This window comes from Balaenoptera musculus, chromosome 12 (assembly GCF_009873245.2).
Source record: "Balaenoptera musculus isolate JJ_BM4_2016_0621 chromosome 12, mBalMus1.pri.v3, whole genome shotgun sequence".
Taxonomy (NCBI): Eukaryota; Metazoa; Chordata; class Mammalia; order Artiodactyla; family Balaenopteridae; genus Balaenoptera; species Balaenoptera musculus.
The window spans coordinates 14414897-14437294 of NC_045796.1; the positions used below are offsets into that span (position 1 = coordinate 14414897).

At 39.3% G+C, this 22398-nt stretch overlaps 1 protein-coding gene across 12 annotated transcripts in view; it reads left to right on the forward strand.

The window, feature by feature from the left end:
* Window positions 1-22398, forward strand: part of SYNE1 (spectrin repeat containing nuclear envelope protein 1) — a 454100-nt gene that overhangs the window by 234010 nt on the left and 197692 nt on the right. For all 12 annotated transcript variants that reach the window (XM_036871084.1, XM_036871085.1, XM_036871083.1 and 9 more), the window contains 12 exons: window positions 2514-2657; window positions 3461-3625; window positions 7306-7623; window positions 8326-8481; window positions 8637-8807; window positions 9435-9761; window positions 11382-11534; window positions 11847-12014; window positions 14250-14426; window positions 16426-16572; window positions 19508-19633; window positions 20943-21119. In XM_036871084.1, coding sequence (XP_036726979.1) covers window positions 2514-2657; window positions 3461-3625; window positions 7306-7623; window positions 8326-8481; window positions 8637-8807; window positions 9435-9761; window positions 11382-11534; window positions 11847-12014; window positions 14250-14426; window positions 16426-16572; window positions 19508-19633; window positions 20943-21119 — 2229 coding nt within the window. The remainder of the gene's footprint in view (window positions 1-2513; window positions 2658-3460; window positions 3626-7305; window positions 7624-8325; window positions 8482-8636; window positions 8808-9434; window positions 9762-11381; window positions 11535-11846; window positions 12015-14249; window positions 14427-16425; window positions 16573-19507; window positions 19634-20942; window positions 21120-22398) is intronic.

Sequence of the window (22398 nt, forward strand, 5' to 3'; positions counted from 1 at the left end):
AAAATGTCCTCTTCCAGGAAAACCTCATAGACGCATGTTTTATGATATATTTAAAATTTGGCAACTTGTAATAGCTTTTCATACCTTCAGCCTGCTCGTCATTCGGAAGTAAAAGTACTTTCTTTTCTATCACATCCTTTTATATATCTACTTTTGTATATTTTTCATAATGCTTATATTAGTACAGTACTACATGTAAAGATTATTTAATAGATAGATGGATAGATCGATGGTAGATAGATAGATAGATAGATAGATAGGTACTGGAGGTATGTTCTTAAACCTCTTTTTTGCTGATATTAGTATTCACACATAACATGTTGGAAACCTTTGTTTTATTCATCCAGGGCATATTCATTGGATGGCCTATTCTACCTAAAACTTATTGTGTCCTAAACAGTACTTATTATCTTCTACCCCAAATCCTTCACTCTCCTATATTCTCAGTGTCAGTTCTTTTGTGTCACCCCACACTGAATACCCTAAACTGGGAACCTCGTTTTCCCACCTCCTTCTTTCTTACCCCCGCTTTGGTCTTGCTGATTCCAGTTCAGAAGTGTCTCCTGACTCTAATCCATCCTTCTTTTCCTAAATTGGAGCAGCTCACCTCGTCTCTTGTCTCCATCTCCCGTTAGCTTCATATGAAGGTGAATGTCTCTCTTTCCTGCCTGAGAGTTCTGTTGCTTTCCACTGTTTACAGGATCATACCAATCTCCCTCCTCTAGTTTGTAAGAATTTTAATAATCTCTTTGCCAGCCTCATTTTGCTCACTCTCCCACCCTCCTTCCACCCTTGTGCCAGTCTTACTGTATTTCTCACTATTTCCTGAATGTGCCACATTAAATGGAATTAAACGATTCCATGCCTTTGAAGAATCTCCTCCCTTTTTCACAGAATACTTTAGCTGTGCCCCAGCACCTGGCAACCTTCCACTTACCTTTCTGAATTAGTTCAGAAGCTATCTTTTCTATGAAACCACCACCACCCAAGGCTTAATTAGTTCTTCTGTTCTCTGTTGTTCATATCTCTTTATCAGTTTTATAGAATATATGCTTACATACCTCTCGCCCTCAGTGGTTAAAGATGCTTAATTTCCTTTTTATTCTATGCATTTGGCTCTCTGTCTGACACAGAGTAAATACTGAGTAAAAGTTATTTGAATGACTAAATGGCCTTACGTGACCTATGCCAACTCACTTAACATTTCTGGGTTTGCATGAGTGTTTGCATCTGAAAATTAATCTACTCATAATTATCTACCCATCGTATTGTTATAATGATCCATTGCTTTATTAATTATGCATCTATTCAATAAATATTTACTGAGAACTCACTACATGCAGGCATTGTGCTCGATTCCAGGTAAATAAAACAGACAAAGGTTGTATTCTGGAGGGGACACCTATACTCATCCGAGAGTGCATGAATAAACAAATAATTATAACTGGTGATAAGTGCCCTGAAGAAAAAACTGCATGTTTTGAGAGAGAGTCATTGGGACAGGGCAATTACAGACTGCTTGGAGTCGGGGGAGGGGGAGGAGAGACTGGAAAGGCATCTCCGAAATAGTAGACGGAAATGATGCCCTAAGGAATTTAGTGCAGAGAAATCAGTTTGGGGAGGAGGTGGGAAAAGAGCATTTCAGATGGAATAATCAGCATGTCCCTGAGGAGGGAGAGAACCTGGCTCAGATAAAAGGGAGCTAGGAGAAAGGCTGGGTGTTGCTGGAGCCGAGAACACATGGATGGGTGCTACCAGGTGATCTGGCAGAGGTGGCAGGGACCAGGTCCTGCCTTGCCATGAGGATGCTAGCCTGTGGATTTCCTACTTGATCCTGACCGCCTTGGGAAGATTATCAGTGTCTTAAGCTAGGGAGTGACACGATTCCCTTTAGAATCTTACAGTCTTTTATCACTCAAGCTGCTGTGTGGAGTGTGGACAAAGGGACTGGGCAGGAACTGGGGGCAGGGAATCTGCCCAGCAGGATATTGCAAAGGTCCAAGTAAAAGGTGATAGCAGCGGGGGCTGGGGGTTTGCAGGAGACAGGAGAACACATGTCAGGATATAGTGAAGAGATAGAACTAACAGGATTTCATCATGGATGGAGGGAGAAAGGGTGACTCCAGTGGTCTGAATTGACCAGCTGGGTGGGAATGGTAGCATTTACTGTTTGAAAAAAGACTGAAGGGGAAGGAGATTTATTGGTGGCTGGGGAAGGATGGGAATGGAGTAGAGCTCAAGAGCCCATTTTTGGACAAATTAAGTTTGAGGTTTCCAAGTCAACTGGAATCAGTATCTCATAGACAGTTCTGGGCCAGATATCAAATACACCCCCCCGACTCATATAGATATAGATATAGATATAGATTGATGGATAGAGTGATCTATCTGTCTACAGATAGATAACCTGAGATCACTTGCCAAGTATGCAGTTTAAATATCCTAATTTTAGTAGTACCGTTGATATGATTATATATGCACCAATTCCTTTATTTTTTTTTAATGTTCTCTAGTTATTAAATGAAGAAGTGCTGAGCCACAGCAGCTTGCTGGAGACCATTGAAGTCAAAGGAGCTGGCATGACAGAGCACTATGTCACCCAGTTAGAATTCCAGGACCTGCAAGAACGATACAGAGACATCAGAGAGCGGACCAAGGTATGGCTCTCCGTGTTCCACGCAAACCCACTGAAAATGCAGTGTTTGGAGCTGTGCTTATTTAAAGACTCATTTATTTGGGGCAATGACAGCCTTATGAAAGCAGATAGAACAAAAAAAAGCAAAATGAATTTTAATACTTTGAACACCCCACTGGCAAAACCAAACAAAAACCCTCAACTGTTGTTAGGATATGAAAGTTACTGAAGGAAAATAATTCCCAATTAAAAAGTCCTAGAGATGTACCTATTGTAGAAAAATTAGGGGCAGCTTCATAAGGAAGACTCATAAATTCTTTAATATGTCGGGTGATGAAAATTTTCTAAAGCAGGAAATAATCACCAATAATATTTATAATACTGTGCTTTATTTATTTCTTTGTGAACTTTCAGCACACCTTACTTTATTAGACAAAGTACATGAAAAATTAAATCCACAGTGAGTCCCAATCCTCACTGAAGGCACAATATAAGAATTTCAGTTTTCTTCATTAGCAAAAATGTATTTTTATGACAAATAAAGTTAATTCATTTTTTGGAATATCCATGTAACATTTCATAAGGAATTCAGAGATCAGGAAGATAGTTCAAGAAGGTGATCTTTAAGACCCCTTTTACTCCCAATATTACGTTTTTTTATATTTTTTGCCTAAACCTTAATGTTTTACTCTTCTAGGAAACATTCATATTTTAATGATTTAACAATCATGCTTTTCTAAAATTCCGAAAGTGAATTCTTACAGAACGTTGAAACTGCATGTAGAAATGTATTCCCATCTTAATCATCTTGCATGCTAATAATAGGAAGCAGTAACCAAGTCTGAAAAGCTAGTTCGCCTGCACCAGGAGTATCAGAGAGACTTGAAGGCATTTGAAGCTTGGCTGGAGCAAGAGCGAGAAAAGCTTGACCGATATTCAGTTCTTGAAGGTGATGCCCACACTCACGAGACAACGTTGCGGGATCTTCAGGTAAATTCTACTTCATCATAAAACAAGGGAATTTTCATTCTGAATATAGAATCGTAATTTTAAGCAGTGGGAAGTTACTGTGACCTTAAATCCTGTAAACAGCTGATATATATTAAGTGAAACCCTAGTAAGGTCTGATCTGTAGCATTTTGGGACCTCGGTAGCGTATGCTAGTCGAGATCGTTTGATAGGCAGTTTAGACTGAGCAGGACTGGATCTTGAGGAATTCGTTAAGTTACTAAGGTGGCCTCTGACAGGAGTGCCTAGTGGTCTCACTTATGGTATTGACTGGCCCACCTGCCTGTTCCTCCCTAAAGGATTGAATTAGATGTGGAACACAGCTGCAGGAGTCAATAGCACGTGACACTTCTCAAAGTCAAATCGGTGGCACCATCTTAGGCCATCTGGTTTTAACCCAAATCTCCCACATTGCTGAGGATACAGGCCCAGGGACAGAGACCTAGAAGAAGGAATTCGAGGAGCTAGAAAAAGCACTGGTGCTCAGGTAAGCAGTCTGAGATTCAGGGCGAGATGGCAAAGCTCATGGGGAAAGTGGTCCTAACCCACTTATTCATTGACTCATTCAACATTTACTGAACACCTAATGCAGTGCAGACACTGTACTTGGCTAGCTACTGCAGGTAAAGATGATTAAAATATTATTCTTGCCTGCAAGGAACTTGCATTCTAAAGAAATGCAGACCCGTTGATAGGTCGTAATGATCTATCTAACAATGTGATAAGGACAATAATAGAACTTCTCTATTATTAGGGGTCTTATGGGAGCATCAAAGAGAGCCCCTTAATCTTACCTGGAGAGACAGGTAGGGGTCAGGGGGTTCCCAAGAAGGGGAAACCAGGCACACAGAGTAGAGAACAGAGAAAGGCCAGCAAGACAGCTCCGTGTCCCACCAGCTCCGTGTTGGCACTTACTGAACACTGTCAGCTCTTATCGGAATTGGTTCAGGATTGGGCAAGATGTACCTACAGCTCACACAAGGTGGAAAAGCAGGACTGAGATGGTCATCGCTGGCATATAACATTTCTGGCTATTTCAGTGGGTCTCAGAGAGTGTTGTGTAATGGCGGGAGTGCACGGTTGGGATTAGGAAGTTTAGACTCTGACTTATGGTGAGAACTGACCCTGGGTGACTTTGGCAGAGGTAAACGTCTCTGACTCAGTTTTCTCCACAGAGTTGTTCTGAGGAAGGATTAAATGAGATGGGAGAAAAATCTTATTTAAATAATAGTCCATTCATGAAATAAATATACAGCAGAAGTTGAAGAGTCATAGTTTCATTAGCTTATTTAAGGATCTCATCCATTTTATTCTTAATAGTAGCATACCCTGGTCTGCTAGGGTTAGCTGTTGTAATTTATCTTAATGGAATGGACTTTGTTTTCTGGCTATAACCTCTCCCAGCACTTCACTCCAGACGTTATTGGCAAGCAAATGCCAAGCTCTCCAAGTTCTGTGTAGGAACTAGGCCAAGAAGTCACTTGTCACCAGCAGGTGTTTCTCCTGTTCCAGAAGAAAATGTTTCACTTTGGTCAGTATTAATGTAGCCCAAACCCAAACCTAACTCCAACCTCTCAGTTCACTGTGTATTAATTCTTATTGACACTGTCTTATTTTGAGTCACCACAAATGTTAAAAAGGGAGGGGAGACACTAAGGCAGAAATTGGTGGTGGAGACGTGACATCCCAACTGCACTACTTCAGGGTCCTGATGTCCTACAGCTCGCTTAGTCATCTGGGGATCTGCCAGCAGTGTGAAACATGTTCACAAATTATTTTGCATTTACTGAAGGCTTAATTTGAGTCTTAGAACATATAGATTTTTAAAATATTTAACTATATTTTCCCCTCAGAATAAGTACTTGAAATGTGGTATATATATAAGAATTTATCTAATGCAGTGATTTGTAGAATAGTGAAAACTGCTATAAAATAGGGAAAGGGTGATATACTAAGAAGATTAGGGGCTTCCTTGGTGGCTCAGTGGTTAAGAATCCGCCTGCCAATGCAGGGGACACGGGTTCGAGCCCTGGTCCGGGAAGATCCCACGTGCCATGGAGCAACTAAGTCCATGCGTCACAACTACTGAGCCTGTGCTCTAGAGCCCGCGAGCCACAACTACTGAGCCCGCGTGCCTAGAGCCCATGCTCTGCAACAAGAGAAGCCACCGCAATGAGAAGCCCACACACCACAACGAAGAGTAGCCACTGCTCGCCGCCACTAGAGAAAGCCCGTGCACAGCAATGAAGACCCAACGCAGCCAAAAATAAATAAATAAATAAGTTAATTAATTAATTTTTAAAAAGGAGATTAATTAGGGCAAGGATCAGTAGATTGTAGCCCAGAACCCGTATTTTAAATAAGGTTTTACTGGAACACAGCCACACCTGTTTATCTATGTAGCGTCTATGGCTGCTTTGGCGCCACAATGGCAAGGTTAGGCAGTTAAGTACTTGCAGCAGAGATTGTGTGGCCCACAAAGCCTAAAATATTTACTATCCAACCCTTTATGGAAAAAGTTTGCCAAACCCTGAATTAAGGAAAGAGATTGTACAAAATTACCTTTAAAAATTTTTAGGAATTTTGGAATAAAATTTCTGTTTGTCATCATTTTGATTAATATTTTACCATATAAATTGTTCTTCTCTTCCATTTACAATACATTCACATTACAACATTCTTGGAGTGATATCATAGCTGAGGACAAATGTATCCAATAGTCTGAACCATATAAGATTGCTATTTCTATAGGTAAAAGTGGTCAGATATGAGCAATTTCATTGGTATTAAAGATTTTTTAATAATATTGTATTCTGACTAAATATGTTGGCACTTCTAACATTCTTGGTAGGCTTTGACTTGGCCCCTTTCAACTTTAGATGATGAGATCAAGTAACACAAGTGTATAATACCGTTTTGCCAACATCTTTAAGGATATGAGTTTTTCTTTCTATAAAAAAAGTAGTTTATGCTCTTCAAGACTTGGCTCATACTAAATTTGTAGGGTAAATTTCTGGGACTTATGCTTTGGTGGAGGGAAATGTATTTGTACCTAGGAGTACCTGATGGGCAGGTGTGATAATTCAGCCTTCCAGGTTTGTATGCCCTGTACCCTCCAGGGCCAACTTCTCTTTGCCATCGCATTCCCTAGAACATCTTTGGCAAAGGATCCCTCCTTAGCAAAAACAAGGTTCATTGTTCTTTTCTCAGCCACACATGTAGCACTGATCCCATTCAATGTCAAAGCAAGAAACCTTAGGCTCTTTAAACAGGTTAGGAGCCAAAAAAAGCCTAGGTTATTATATTAAACAATAACCCTTTAATCACAGTGTTTTTTGTCTGTAGGCTGAAAAGCCAAATTTCACACATTGCTTCTAAGATGACTGAGAAAAATATTTCTCTTGGTGTGTATATTTGTGTGTATATGTGTGCATTCTGATTAATTTAATTGGAAATATTTCAGAATCTTTCTCCTGACTTGGGAGACAGTATTCAGTTTTCGGTACATATTTTTTTGTGTAAGTCGGAACCAAAGCATTCTTTCCTAACATGAAGCTTTCTTGAAGCCAACGTGAAGGGCACAGTTGGCTTGAGTGAGACATGATCACCTACACGGGTGTAAAATGTGAGTGAGGTGTAGCAGTCATACCTTTCCCCTACAGGAGCTCCAGGTGCACTGCGCAGAGGGGCAGGCCCTGTTGCATTCAGTGCTGCACACCAGAGAGGAAGTGATACCATCGGGCATCCCCCAGACGGAGGACCGGGCATTAGAGTCTCTCCGGCAGAACTGGCAGGCTTACCAGCAGAGGCTGTCCGAGACCCGAACTCAGTTCAATAACGTAGTCAACAAACTGAGACTGATGGGACAGAAGTTTCAGCAAGTAGACGAGTGGCTGAAAGCAATGGAGGACAAAATGAGTCTCAGAAGTGGACGTCAGTCTAACCGGGCGGCCAAGGAGATACAATTACATCAGATGAAGGTACAACTAACGTAAATTCCTCATCTTTGTCAAAGTAGCAGTTGCCTTGCATAATTTGTTTCCTTAAACTATTTAGTAACTTCTGGTCCAAGGTTTAGCTTTTGCAAAATCTCTTTCTACTTGCAAAGAAATTTGATGTACATTACAATGGAGCATTCTTCTACCAGCAATTATTTATTAGAATCCTAAGGCAGTCTAGTTTAATGAAGTATTTTATATTTTCTTCCCAAGCTTTATTACCTTGCTTGGTAAAGGTACATGAATGCTAGTGTCGCAATAATTTGTTTATGGCTCTGATTTGAAATTGCTCTAATGTACTACATTGACATAATACTTGAAAATTAATTTTATTCTAATTTTTATGTAGATTCAGTGCACAGGATCAAAATAATCCTTAGGCCTCTGGAACTTCTTTTCCTTATTCATCTATTTTAAAATTTATCTAAGTACAACAAAAAGATATAAAAATATATGTAATATAGACAGAAAAGCACTCAAACTCATTAAGTGTACAGTTTTTATCATGTTACTGGAATTACATTTTCATGAAGGTTTTATGTGAAGTATTTTCAGAATTATATCACAGGATAAGTATATTCTAACAATACACTGAAATCGTTTTCTAGTAAGAAGATATATTTATTTGTCTTACTCAAGAATCTGTAAGATTGAACCTTTCCCTCCAATACTGTGTCATTTCAGAAGTGGCATGAAGAAGTCACTGCGTACAGAGATGAAGTTGAGGAAGTGGGAGCCAGAGCGCAGGAGATCCTGGATGAGAGCCACGTGAGCAGCCGAACGGGCTGCCAGGCCACCCAGCTGACGTCCAGATACCAAGCCCTTCTCCTGCAAGTGCTGGTGAGTGGGCCACCCCTGCTCATCATAGGCCAGCAAACTTCACAAGCCAGATGTTCTTCCTTTCGCTAACTTCCAGTGAAGATAATACGTGTTTAGCAAGAAAGGCACTGGCACAGGTCTTTAATCACTGTTCAATTGTGTTTCTTCTTTCAAAGGAACAAATACAATTCCTGGAGGAAGAGATCCAGAGTTTGGAGGAATCAGAATTATCTCTAAGTTCCTATTCGGATTGGTACAGCTCTACTCACAAAAATTTCAAGAATGTGGCTGCCAAAATTGATAAAGTAGATAAAGTGATGATGGGGAAAAAAATGAAGACATTGGAGGTAGGCATGCAAATATCAGGTTTGTCTCCCAACGCTTCTTCTTTCACAAGCTGTTCCCGTCTCCGCATAGAATTGGGAGTGCATGTGTTCATCCCTGCCCGGTATGATCGGTGATCCTTGGCTCACCATTTCACTCTAAATTCCAAGTTATAATCTCTTAAGCCAAAGACTGGCTTTCATTTATTTGTGTTGTGAAGCCATTTCAATGTCTTACACATGGCTGGGCAAGAAATTCTTAACTAAATTCCAGTGTGACACTAAATATTAAAAGAAAAAAATTATCTCAGATTCATGGCACTGTGCGTTAATAGAGTTTTAACTCAGATCTATAGGAGCACTGTTAAGGACAAGAGAAACATCAAGTTCTTCCTTAAGTCTCTGATTTGGAAATGATATGCTGATCAAAACTTTAAAAGACCTATATTGAAGTAAAGAAGATTTCTGATTGCTGGCAGGGCAAATCTGATTATAAACTTCAAAAAACATATTTTAAGGAGAAATCAGTGGACTCAAGAATGGGACTTGAAAGGCTGTTCTTTAAAAGGAAAGAAATAATGCTAAGTTATTTGCATTTATCTGTTTGTTTATTCATTTGTTTGTTTGTATTTGCTTCCCACTCTTTCTCAGGGTTTGCTAAAAGACATGGAGAAAGGCCAGAGTTTGCTCAAATCAGCCCGAGAGAAAGGAGAGAGGGCTCTTACATACTTGGAAGATGGTGAGGCAGAGACGTTAAGAAAAGAGATCCATGACCACGTGGAACAGTTGAAGGAACTGACCAGCACTGTCCGGAAGGAGCACATGACTCTGGAAAAAGGCCTTCATTTAACAAAGGAATTCTCAGATAAATACAAAGCACTAACTCAGTGGATAGCAGAATACCGAGAAATCCTGCACATTCCTGAAGAACCCAAAATGGAATTATATGAGAAAAAAGCTCAGCTATCTAAATACAAGGTAGCGTGTTGTTACTAACTGACAGATGCACGAGGACGTCATGTAGGACTGAACTGGTGGGACGTGGTTCCTGGTTTGTGTCACCCTTAGTGAGTGCTAGAAAAACTCCTTAACATGCCTGTTCTGCTGGTGGGGAGTGGTATAGATTTATTTGGCTAGAAACACTACATCAGACTTATTTTTCCATTCAGGAATTGTATTTGTCTGATATTCAAAGGTTGTATCAGTAAATGGAGATCTATTCTGACAGTGTGATCCAGGTATGTGGATCACCCAGAAAAACCTTCTTGGCATTAGGATCTCAGACCTACAGATTTTATCTTTCATGTAGAGTCTTTCCTTCATCTTTTGGTACAGAAGGCCTATAAACTGACCTATGGTAAATTCAAAAGGAGACATCCTATTTCTAAGAAAATAAATTCTAATTAACCGACTGTAGTTAAACATCTTAGAAATTAATTTTTGAAAGAACAAATGGTGATGTGGATATCACTATACATGCTGTAGATATAAATATTTCACATGCTCAAATCTGTGAAACAGTTATCGAAGCTTATACATGGAATAGTCTGTTTTCTAAATTTGACCCAAATTATTTAGCGATAGTCTTTAAGAATTACAGTGTGATGGCTTGCCTCAAAGCTTTTCCTGTCGGAAGCTTTTTCCTCCTCCAGCCAGTATGTCTATTCCTGTCCTTGGTTCTTCTGCCTAGCCTGACAGTGTGTCTTTGAAGGTGTTATATAAGAATCACACTGCTTCTTCTTTTTTAGATCCCTTTGAGTTCTTGATATATTTAAATAGCACTTTTAGGCCATCATAGCAACGTTGCAACTGGAATTTGTCTCCCAGACTTCACATCCAGCTCAAGCTGCTATTGGTTTCACGAGCGAAAATCAAAAGATAGCACCTCGCTCCCTTCATAGAGAATTAAGGTTTATTTCTCTGCCGAAAGGAATGAGCTAGAAGCCAGCAATATGAACCATGTTAAATTTAGCTGAATGTAATTCTTTTCCATACTTCTCTCTGCGCATGTGAAGGGCTATTTGATGTCTTACTTTTACTCTGTATTGAAAAACTGTATTAGCCATAAAAAGGCATTCTCTCTTTATTGCTTTATACTTATTAATTTTTAAAGTATATGTCAGATCTTTATTTTTATAAATTTATTTATTTATTTATTTATTTTTGGCTGTGTTTGGTCTTTGTTGCTGCGTGCGGGCTTTCTCTAGTTGCGGCGAGCAGGGGCTACTCTTTGTTGCGGTGTGTGGGCTTCTCATTGCGGTGGCTTCTCTTGTTGCAGAGCACAGGCTCTAAGCACGCAGGCTTCAGTAGTTGTGGCACGTGGACTCAGTAGTTGTGGCTCGCGGGCTCTAGAGTGCAGGCTCAGTAGTTGTGGCGCACGGACTTAGTTGCTCTGCGGCATGTGGGTTCTTCCCAGACCAGGGCTCGAACCCGTGTCCCCTGCATTGGCAGATGGATTCTTAACCACTGCACCACCAGGGAAGTCCCATCAGATCTTTATTTGAAGTAGATAAACTTATACATGCCAACGTATATGTATATATTCACCTTGATCACGTAGGTGAGCTGGCTCTTGTTGTTTTTTCTTTGTAATTCAAGTCACTCCAGCAAACGGTGTTGTCCCATGAACCGTCAGTACAGTCAGTGAGAGAGAAAGGCGAAGCCCTCCTGGAGCTGGTGCAGGATGTTACTTTAAAGGACAAAATAGATCAACTTCAAAGTGATTACCAGAACCTCTGCAGTGCAGGAAAGGTAAGGAGTGATCAGAAATTCAATACCAATGTGTGTATTTGCCACAAAGGGAGTCCTGACTCCTTTTTATCTGTCAGAAGATGTTAAGGCCTGGGATGGGTCAATATTTTTCCTTTTATTCAGATGGGCATTTTAAATGGCGAAATGACTTTGTGGGTTGTGTTGTGGTTTTTTTTTTTTTCTGTTTCTAGTAAGTTTCTGATGTGTGTAACTCTACCTACCCTATGAGTTGTCCTGGGCTTTTAAAAATATGAAAGTTTTGAGTAGATTTTTGGCTTGAAAGTCACTTCTAACAGACACCTGGCTTCACAGGAGCATGTTTGCCGTCTCGAGGTGAAAGTCAGAGACCACGAAGATTACAACGGTGAGCTCCAAGAAGTGGAAAAGTGGCTGCTGCAGATGTCAGGAAGGTTAGTGGCACCCGACCTCATGGAGACAAGCAGTCTAGAGACGGTTACCCAGCAACTGGCCCACCACAAGGTATGCCTGATCGCTAAGGAGCTGAAGAATACAGGGTGGCTTTAGCAGGTGTGCCGTGTGTCTGTGCGTGTGTGTGTGTGTGAGTGCACGCATGCACCTCTCTGGGTCGTAACGACTGCACTTAAAGAATCAGGTCTGAGTCTCAAGAATGACTGATAATTGAGAACAGTTCAACTTAATACTTAAGTGACTCAACAACAGCTGAATCCTGGCATTCACCTTCTGAACATATTGTAGCATTTTTCCCAGCTAATAGTTTTTCATTGCAGAATATAATCTTTAGGGAGTAATTTATCAAAGAGAAATTATCTTTATTTTAGAAAAGTATAGCCAAAGATAGGACACAAAAATAGTAGTCACAGAGTCTGGGTTCTAGCCAGACTGTCTTCTTCCTAGTTGGGGGGACTTAGCCTCTCTGTGCCTCTGTTTTCTCCTCTGTTAAAGGTGATAATGACACCAGCCCCATCACGTAGCTGTTGTGGTCATCACAGGAGATAATGTATGTGAAAGTATTTTGTAAACCATAAAGTACAGTACTGATATGTGGATAGTATATTTATTAATATGTATTTTTAGTAATTATATGTGCCAGATGACAGATGTCATATAGTCACAATTTTATAGAGCCATTTTGGTGAGCTTAATGGGAAACTGATTTTTAGTCGTGACATGGTAAATATCTAGTAGTGTGTCTTAGGAAGACCAGTTAACCATTCTGGGCTTCAGGATTCCTATAGGAGAAAATTTTATTTAGCAAATACCAACAGAAAAGTAACTACATGATATAGTCTGTTTGGCACTGAGAAAATACCCTCAGTAACCTCATGATGTAGTGGTTCCATTCCGGCTCGAAGACAAAATGTTTCTTTTCAATATGGCATATATAATAACTGTTAACCCAGCACCACTGGAAAAAAAGTGGTGGACCCTGGGCTGCTGAAGGACCACCTGGTTTCCCTTAGATGTATTGATGCGTCAGCCCAGGAAACTGTGTGTTGGAATGTCACTTGTCATTAGCATTGTAAGGAAATTAGAACCTGATTTGAAAAAGTTGGTTCCTGCTCTCTAAGTAATCTTGTGAGAAAGCTCACTAGAGAACACAGGTGGGTATAGTGGTGTGTGTGAACTGGAATCGGGCAGAGATGGGCCCAAAGCTGGGGGCTGTGCCATTTACTACTTGTGAAACCTTGAACATGGTTTTTCTTTTCTTTTTGGCTGTGTTGGCTCTTCGTTGCTGCGCACGGGCTTTATCTAGTTGTGGCGAGCAGGGGCTATTCTTCATTGCGGTGTGCGGGCTTCTCATTGCAGTGGCTTCTCTCGTTGCGGAGCACAGGCTCTAGGTGTACAGGTTTCAGTAGTTGTGGTGCACGGGCTTCAGTAGTTGTGGCTCGCGGGCTCTAGAGCGCAGACTCAGTAGTTGTGGCATGCAGGCTTCAGTAGTTGTGGCTCGTGGGCTCTAGAGCGCAGGCTCAGTAGTTGTGGTGCACGGGCTTAGTTACTCCACGGCATGTGGGATCTTCCCGGACCAGGGCTCAAACCTGCGTCCCCTGCATTGGCAGGCGGATTCTTAACCACTGTGCCACCAGGAAAGTCCCTTGAACATGTTTTATAACATCTCTGTGCTTCAATCTCGTCATCTGTAAAACAATAGTAATAACACACATTTATCTGGGCTTATATATAGTCCCTGCACTATAGCAGGTGCTTAATAAATGGTAAGTGATAAAGGTTATTTTTATTTTTATCAATATAAATATTATTAGATGTAAATTAGATCTTACATAATTTAGACATTCGATTATTATATAAATCAGATATCATATTAGATAAATTAGACATTAGTAAATTAGATTAAGTTGTAATTAGATTATTTTAGATATAAATTATACCAGAATTATAATTTATAGAGTTGAAAAATGTACTAACATCCTTCTTGCTGGTAATAATACCATGGAGCAGATCTCTAACTGAGGTGAGCCTCATGAAATCACTTAAAGGTTACTTCATTATTCGTATGTAACTTAATCCATGAAATTCATTAACTTTTCCCATTGGAGTATCTCTGAAAATATACTTTTTTTTTATTTGTTGATATGGTAACCAAGACAAATTGCAAAACTCTTTTAAAAACATTTTAAACAGAGAAATGATTGATCTTAAACTTTCTGTTTGATGGATAGATTATTTAAAGACTAAAAATGGAATGAGAACTCAGTATTTGTTTCACTTTTGTAGGCAATGATGGAAGAAATTGCTGGTTTTGAAGACCGTTTGAACAACCTTAAAATTAAAGGCGACAGTTTGATCAGCCAGTGTGCAGACCACCTCCAAGCGAAACTTAAACAAAATGTACACTCTCATCTGCAGGGCACAAAAGATAGTTACTCAGCCATCTGCAGTACAGCCCAGAGGGTGAGTACCACTGGAACATTCTAGAATAATGAAAAATTAAGGAGAAAAGCTGTGCAAACTGGAGGTTTTTAAAAATAGTTTCTGTGCTTCAGTGTTTGGGATCGTTTTGGTGTTTTTCCAGACAGAAAATAAGAGGATAGATTTCATAGTCTCTATGTGAACATAGAACTAACATATCATATATTTGATTGATGTGATGAAGTGGTGAATTTCAGACATGTGGTTTTACTCAATCCCTTTATTCCATGAATTGATTATGAAAAAATTTTTAATTTTGTTTGTTTTTATTTGCACACCATCAATAATACTTCTTTCTAATTTGCCATTTATTCTATAACATCAAAATAAGTTTATTCTGTAAGTCGCACAATAATTATTTCTTTTTAACTCTGTGCAGCCCAGGTTCTACTCTAATTCAGTATTTTTATGTATTCATATAGAAATTGAGAAAAGAAGTAAGCACCAATTTCGAGGTATACTTCAGTGGGTATCCCTCCAATAAAATGGAATCTTTAATGTTATAGATATAAGTCTAAGATAAATAAGAATCACCCTTTTAACAACAATTAAGTAAAATTAGTAGATTACTCTTTATTATTCTGGAATTTATAAATGACACTGAGAAGAGTCCTTCTATTTTTGTTCCTGGGCTATTTAGTAAGAACTGGAGAAATACAAGTGACATGGGGAGAATTATCTGTGTTCATCACGATAATAAAAAAAAATGCTGGGTGACATTAGTTGATCCCTAGATTTGGAAAATCCACCTTCAAAAAGTTAATAAAAAAGAGAGATAAAAGAATCTAACAAATAATTGCAGATGATGACAAAGGGGAAAAGGGGGTGAGACAAGAAAAACAGCAGCATGGAGCTTTCTGGTGGGCTCATTTGTTCGCTCACTCAACAGAGATTTCTTAGCACTGTCTTTGTAGCAGACTTTTTCTGTGCGTAAGGGGCACAGCTTAATTTTTCTTTTTAATTAGTATATGTTCGAAAGACAAATATATTTTTAAAAGAAACTTTTAAAAAGTGGATGAAATTCTAAGAACAGAGTCAGAATCTTATAATTAAACTTTGCAAAAATGTTAAAGAAAGCAAAATACCTTTTTTCTTTTTAGTTCTGCTTGGAATAAAAATAAATAAGGGATAGTCCCAATATCAGATAAAAATGATTAATAGATGACAGAGAAAAGCAGAATTCAATTACTGCTTCTGTTGTCTCAATAGGGAAAGAAAAGCCAGTCTAACCTCAAAGTCTTTTTTTCTTTATTTTTTTTTTTTTGATAAAGAGTTTGCTCAGAAAACATCATAGGTATATTTCACCTTGATTTCAAGGAAACATGTAGTAGTTTCTCAACATATCTTTGTGGATAAAATGGAAATTGCTTGGCTGGTTGAGGATTAATTAATTGAATAGACGCATTAGAAAATGTTTGGGTTATTCTAGATTATTGTTGTCCTGGAATGTAACTTCTAAGTTGAAATGAGGGCATCAAACTCTCCCCTCCCCTGTGTTATAATTTAGTTCCAATTTACCCTACCCCTAAAACAGAAGCTTTTCAGTTAGAGAAATATTGGTTATCTTTTCATGAGCTGGCATTTTATTTTTACTTTTAGTTTCTAGTTTAAATGAAAAGGACAATATTTATACCATGGGGGAAAGCTGCAAAAACTTTCGATTTATGTTTGACCAATTTACTTCAAAGATTTTATGTGTTCTAACACATTTCTAGCGTTACATTAACCCTGCCCACCTTGTCTTTCCATGATCAGGATATTATGTTGTAATGTGTGGGTTGAGAAGTTATAAACTGGGGCATAGCCCATGTGCTCTGCAACATTTTGGAACATATGCAGACTCCGTAGATATGTGTCTGGTTTTGGGGGCCATGGTGGGGAGAGGGATCCATTTAAAGTGGACTTGTTTCATTTGCTTCCAGTGATCTTTTTAGAGATATAAAACAACTCTCATAACCGCAGCATGATTGTTCTGTCTCAGGTGTACCAGAGTCTGGAACATGAACTTCAGAAGCACGTTAGTCGACAAGACACCCTGCAGCAGTGCCAGGCCTGGCTTTCTGCAGTCCAGCCCGATTTAAAGCCAAGCGCACATCCCCCTCTCAGCAGGGCAGAAGCCGTTAAGCAGGTAGTTTGTGATTGCTGAAAGTTTATGTTACGCTGTGATTCATTCATTCGATGAAAACATGTTAAGTACTTATTATGTGCCAAATTGTGCTGGTTGCTGGAGATATAAAAGTATAAATAAGGTCTGAGCTTGATTCCAGTCAAGTTCACATTCTAACCAGGAAGACGGACGCACAACTGAGGTCAATCTGGTCGAATAAATAGGGCATGGGCACTGTAGCCAAAAGATCGATTCCAGTGCCTGCTCAACGGGGTGACCATGGGTAAATCACTGAATTTCTCTGAGCCTCGGTGTTCTAATAGGTAAAGTGATTATAAGTATGCTTGCTTCTGAAAGTTATGAAGAAATTCAAATGTCGTACCACAGTGTACGTGATTTGTAAACAGAAAAGCAAAATTAGCCTCTCCTGCATTTTTTGGCACAAAACAAGGTGCTTATTAAATAATTATTGAATGAATGCTGAATGAAATATTAATTGTTATCATGTGAAAGAAACCTATGGCATATTAATTTGACATCTACATGCTTAAAATGTTGCTGCTGAGACTTCATCAGAATATTTGAGGAATGTTTTTAAATTTTTTGTACTAAGCAACTTTTCTGTGTAGTGCAAAGAATATATTTTAAAGGAATTTAGTTGTAAAGGTTGCTGCCAGATAGGAAGTAATGTAAAAATTCAATTTTTTTTAACCTCAAACTGAGATTAAAATAATATGCTTGTTCATTTAGTCTGCTTAGAGAATATGTGCAGTTAATATGCCCCCCCAAAGTATACTTTCTGGCTTAAATGATTTACATTATTTAAATCATGAAATGGCTCACAGAAGTGCGTGTATTATACCTTATAAAAATAGAATATGGACAAATCAAACATGGCTCTCCTTGAATCAAGAAATGAAGTAAAGATTGTCTGTATTCTGCTTTTTCATTAGACTGTGAGCTTTCTTGGGTCATTCATTGTCTTGTGGCTGTTTGTTTCCAATGTACTTTATTCAGAACAATCCAGACCAAAGCTTGATTCTTCTCCTTTGTTCCCAAAAAAAGAAGTAAAAGGGGGAAAATAACATTAATCCCAATGACCTTTCGCTAGAACAGGAAATTTCCTACAGCTACCCGCGTTAGCTGTGGTTGCAGGAGGAAGCTCATCCTTCTTGGGCCCCAGATTCAGTGACTGCATGGTTCAGTGTTTTGCTTTCTGCCCCTTCCACACTGCTTCTCAAGATGGGCTGCCCCCTTTTGGAAGCAACAGAGAAGGGAATTAGAGGTATTGGAAACACCTGGACCTCAGTTGTTCTGAAGGGGAAGAGGTTTTTTGTTGTTTCTTTTTGTTTTTGTTTTGCTTTGTTTTGATCAGTCTTTCCTTTGGCAAGTACTGCTTTCATGTAAAGTCGAGCAGGTCCTGGGTCATTAGTTAGCTTGGATGTGTCACTGGAGAATTCCACTACTGACAGGGTGTCAGACTCTGGTCAGGCTTTGATTGGCTGCAGTTGAATTTGGTCAGGGTCCCAGGGTGCATCGTGTATCCCCAGGGCCTCCCACATGGTACATGCTCAATACGGTATGTAATGATAATATGGTCCTCACTACCATTAGTCAGTGACAGACTGATTTGATTCCATTAAGAATGTCATTTGTTTTCATAAGGCATGATGTGAATTTGGGGGAATGAGAAGAAGTACTATCAGATTTGCCCTTGAAATTGATTTTTAGCAAAAATTTTTCATAACTGTTTTGTCATTGACAATCAACAAGCTGCTCCCAATGCTTTTGGAATCAGGCCAACTGTATACATTTTAAAATAAATCATTATTTTTTTAAAGTAAATATATTTATAAAATAAAAATTCAGATATCTCATTCTCTTCTCATTTCCAAAGGCTGTTTGGGACAGATAACTTTCTCTGAGCCATGGGTACCTGATGGGATGGTTTTGGTTAATGGCTAATGATACTAATTGAAAGTGAAACACCCGTCAGTTTGTGCAATGGATAAAAGTTTAGGTGCTACTTTCCACTTAATGGGAAATTGATCTGTATTTGTTACATTTATGTGAGAATGATGTGTCTAGGCAACCCACACAGCTTAGAGGAAATATATTGAGATGAGTCAAAAAGTTAGGCTCCATTATTAGCTATGATTTTGGAAGATCACCTGCTGTTTCTGTAGATCAACTTTATCCCATACAACTTGCAGTCAGTACCTCCTTCCCCATTAATCACAAAGATGGAGTAAGTGAAAGCCACTTCTCACCACCCCTACCACCCATCGCCCTCCATCAGGCCATCATCACTTCTCATCTAACTCCTGCAGTAGCCTGACAACTGGGGATGCCAGTTCGGTCCCTGGTTGGGGAACTAGGATCCCACATGCCGCGCGGCAACTAAGCCCATGCGCCACAACTAGAGAGCCTGCGTGCTGCAACTACAGGCTCTGGAGCCCACACACCACAACTAGAGAAGCCCACGCTCTCTGGAACCCGTGTGCCGTGACTACTGAGCCCGCACACCACAACTAGAGAGAAGCCCGTGCACCGCAATAAAAGATCCCACGTGCCGCAAAGAAGACCCGATGCAGCCAAAAATAAATAAATAAATATTAAAAAAAAAGAAAAGAAAAGAAAACAAGCTAGAATGTGAACAGAGAATCTGGAAAAACTGTGGAAGTTTCTTGGTTGTTCCCCTTTCCCAGACCATACAGGCTAATTAGAGTAAGAAACAGCTGGTGGACAAATGGCTCCCTGCCAGTGTGTTTGGAAAGCTTTCTTTTGAGTAACTAATGTATGTCATTTACAACAATGGTGAAAATACTGAGCATAGCAAGGTTATTTTTGAAATGTCAACAACATACCACAAATGGTACAAATATTTGCTATCTAAATATAGCATGCATCTCTTTCACTCTGACAAGTTTTTTTTTCTCTTTGTTTGTTTTTTCAGGTCAAACACTTCAGAGCTTTGCAGGAACAGGCAAGGACCTACTTAGATCTCCTTTGCACCATGTGTGACTTGTCAAACTCTTCAGTGAAAACCACAGCAAAAGACATTCAACAAACAGAACAAATGGTAAAAGTGAAAAAATGACATTGGATATATCTGACTATATTCTCTTGCTTGAATGTTAGATGTGAAAAAAAATTTCTCCTTGGAGTATTCTTGCTATAATGCTCCTACAAGCATTATAATAAATATGTATTGAATTTCAACTAAGTCACAGAAAAGTAGGCACACTCTAATACTGATGCCACTGAATTGGAAGTGAAATATTTAGTCCCATTGAACTGCTAAACATTTGCACCTCTTTCCTCTTCTCTTTTCTCCTCAATTACCATTCTCTCTTCCTCTTTTCCTATTTTTTCACTCATTTTTTTTCTTTTCTCCTTTTCCATTGTTTTCTTTCGGTCATATTTAGTGTGAAAGGGCCTCCTGACCCTTCCTATTAGGATGGCAAACATCTGTCATGACCCTTCTAGTTCATTGGCAGTGGCTGAGTGTGGTGTTAAGAATTCTGAAGCTGTATCTGGGCCCTTTGGACAGTGTTGTAATGAGTTAGCAGTACCTGCCTGCAGCAGACAGATGGCGCCACAGAGGCCGTGTGTTTGCTGCTGCTGCCTTAAACTCTGGAACACAACATGTTCGGATGAAAAAAAAAAAAAAGACTTGGTTTTGGTATTTAATTGATTAAATATTCCAGAATAGTAAAATGATCTAAAGGAAAAAAATAATGAAGAAATTAAGATAATTAAATAATTATAATATAGATATTAAAATAATTAAACTAATGTATGTTTTTTTACTTTTATGTTTTATTACATTACCAAAGCAAGTCTGTATTTAAATCCTTAAGAAAGATGATATAGCTCCTATATTTTTTTTTACAGAAATGATTTATCGAAATAAGTTATATGATTTCAAAAACCAGTGAAGCAGATCTAAACATATATCCAAAATGTTAATAACTCAGTGTTCTATAAGAAGTATCAGCAACTGTGCACTAGAGAACAATATAAGTCTTTTCTAGTTAACCCCAAGACCAAATTGATGACTCAGTCAAACAGATGTATCCACTGAAATGCCCAATGTGAAAAACCATCAGGGCAGCTTCTGACCTAATAAATTGTTAAAACTTCTAGACCTTCACAGCATTGATTGAAATCATATGGCATAAGTCTTAGACATTTGAAGTCTTTAGAAAACCTAAATATAAAATCTGTTTTTCTTGAAGCAAATAAAGAATTCTTTTTGGATTTATCACTCGTGTGTGTGTGTGTGTGTGTGCACACGTGTGTTGGCCTGTGTACATGGACAGGCTCATTCATTGAACATAAATGTTTCTGTCCATTGCTGCTAGCTTTTGCCTCTGTGTTTTCTGCAGATTGAACAAAGGCTTGCCCAGGCACAGAACTTAACTCAGGGCTGGGAAGAGATCAAGCACATGAAGGCTGAGCTTTGGATTTACCTCCAGGATGCCAATCAGCAGCTGCAGAATATGAAGAGGAGGCACTCAGAACTGGAGCTAAATATTGCACAGAACATGGTGTCTCAAGTAAAGGTAGGAATTAACGTGTCTCCAGGGGAGCTAGAGGAGACCAGGACGGGTGTATGTCAATCAATCCTTACACATAGTTATTTAAGGAATGAGATAGAACAACTTTCATTTGGTGCCAGAAAAGTATAGCTCAGAAAGTAAACGTTCAGATATTTTCCTGGAGCTCCAGTTGGCCACTTGCATTGAAGGACATTCACTCTGTAGCTTATTTCTGAATAAAGAACTGTGGTTTAGCTAGCAGAACCTGAAGACTCTGCCATTAAACAAACATGAAGCCTTGTTATTCATTAGCTTTTCATCACAATATTGCTAAAGCTGTAGGATTTATCAATTTATTAAATATATATTTAATATATAAAACATATTAACATACAACTGATTTAAAATGTAATAAAATAGGACTTCCCTGGTGGTGCAGTGGTTGAGAATCCGCCTGCCAATGCAGGGGACACGGGTTCGAGCCCTGGTCCGGGAGGATCCCACATGCCGCGGAGCAACTGGGCCCGTGAGCCACAACTACTGAGCCTGCGCGTCTGGAGCCTATGCTCTGCAACAAGAGAGGCCGTGATAGTGAGAGGCCCCCGCACCGCGATGAAGAGTGGCCCCCGCTTGCTGCAACTAGAGAAAGCCCTCACACAGAAACGAAGACCCAACACAGCCAAAAATAAATAAATTAATTAATTAAAATGTAATAAAATATTTATATAATTTAAAATATAATAGAAAATTATTATAAGTATATTAACTTGATGGAAGTTGTACCAGATTTTTTATTTTTAAAGAATTCTTTTCTTTTTTTAATTAATTTATTTTATTTTTGGCTGCGTTGGGTTTTTGTTGCTGCGCGCGGGCTTTCTCTAGTTGCGGCGAGTGGGGGCTACTCTTCGTTGCAGTGTGCGGGCTTCTCAATGCAGTGGCTTCTCTTGCTGCGGAGCATGGGCTCTAGGTGCGTGGGCTTCAGTAGTTGTGGCACGCGGGCTCGGTAGTTGTGGCTCACGGGCTCTAGAGCGCAGGCTCAGTAGTTGTGGCGCACGGGCTTAGTTGCTTCGTGGCATGTGGGATCTTCCTGGACCAGGGCTCGAACCTGTGTCCCCTGCATTGGCAGGCGGATTCTTAACCACTGCGCCACCAGGGAAGCCCTGTACCAGATTTTTAACAAACCGTAACACTTATTTTTTCTCTGTGACAATCAGCCATGTTTATTTTCTACTGGGATGTTGTTTGCATGTGCAGGAAGGAGAATGGAAAGAATATAAATTAGATTTTGTTCTCAAAATCATGA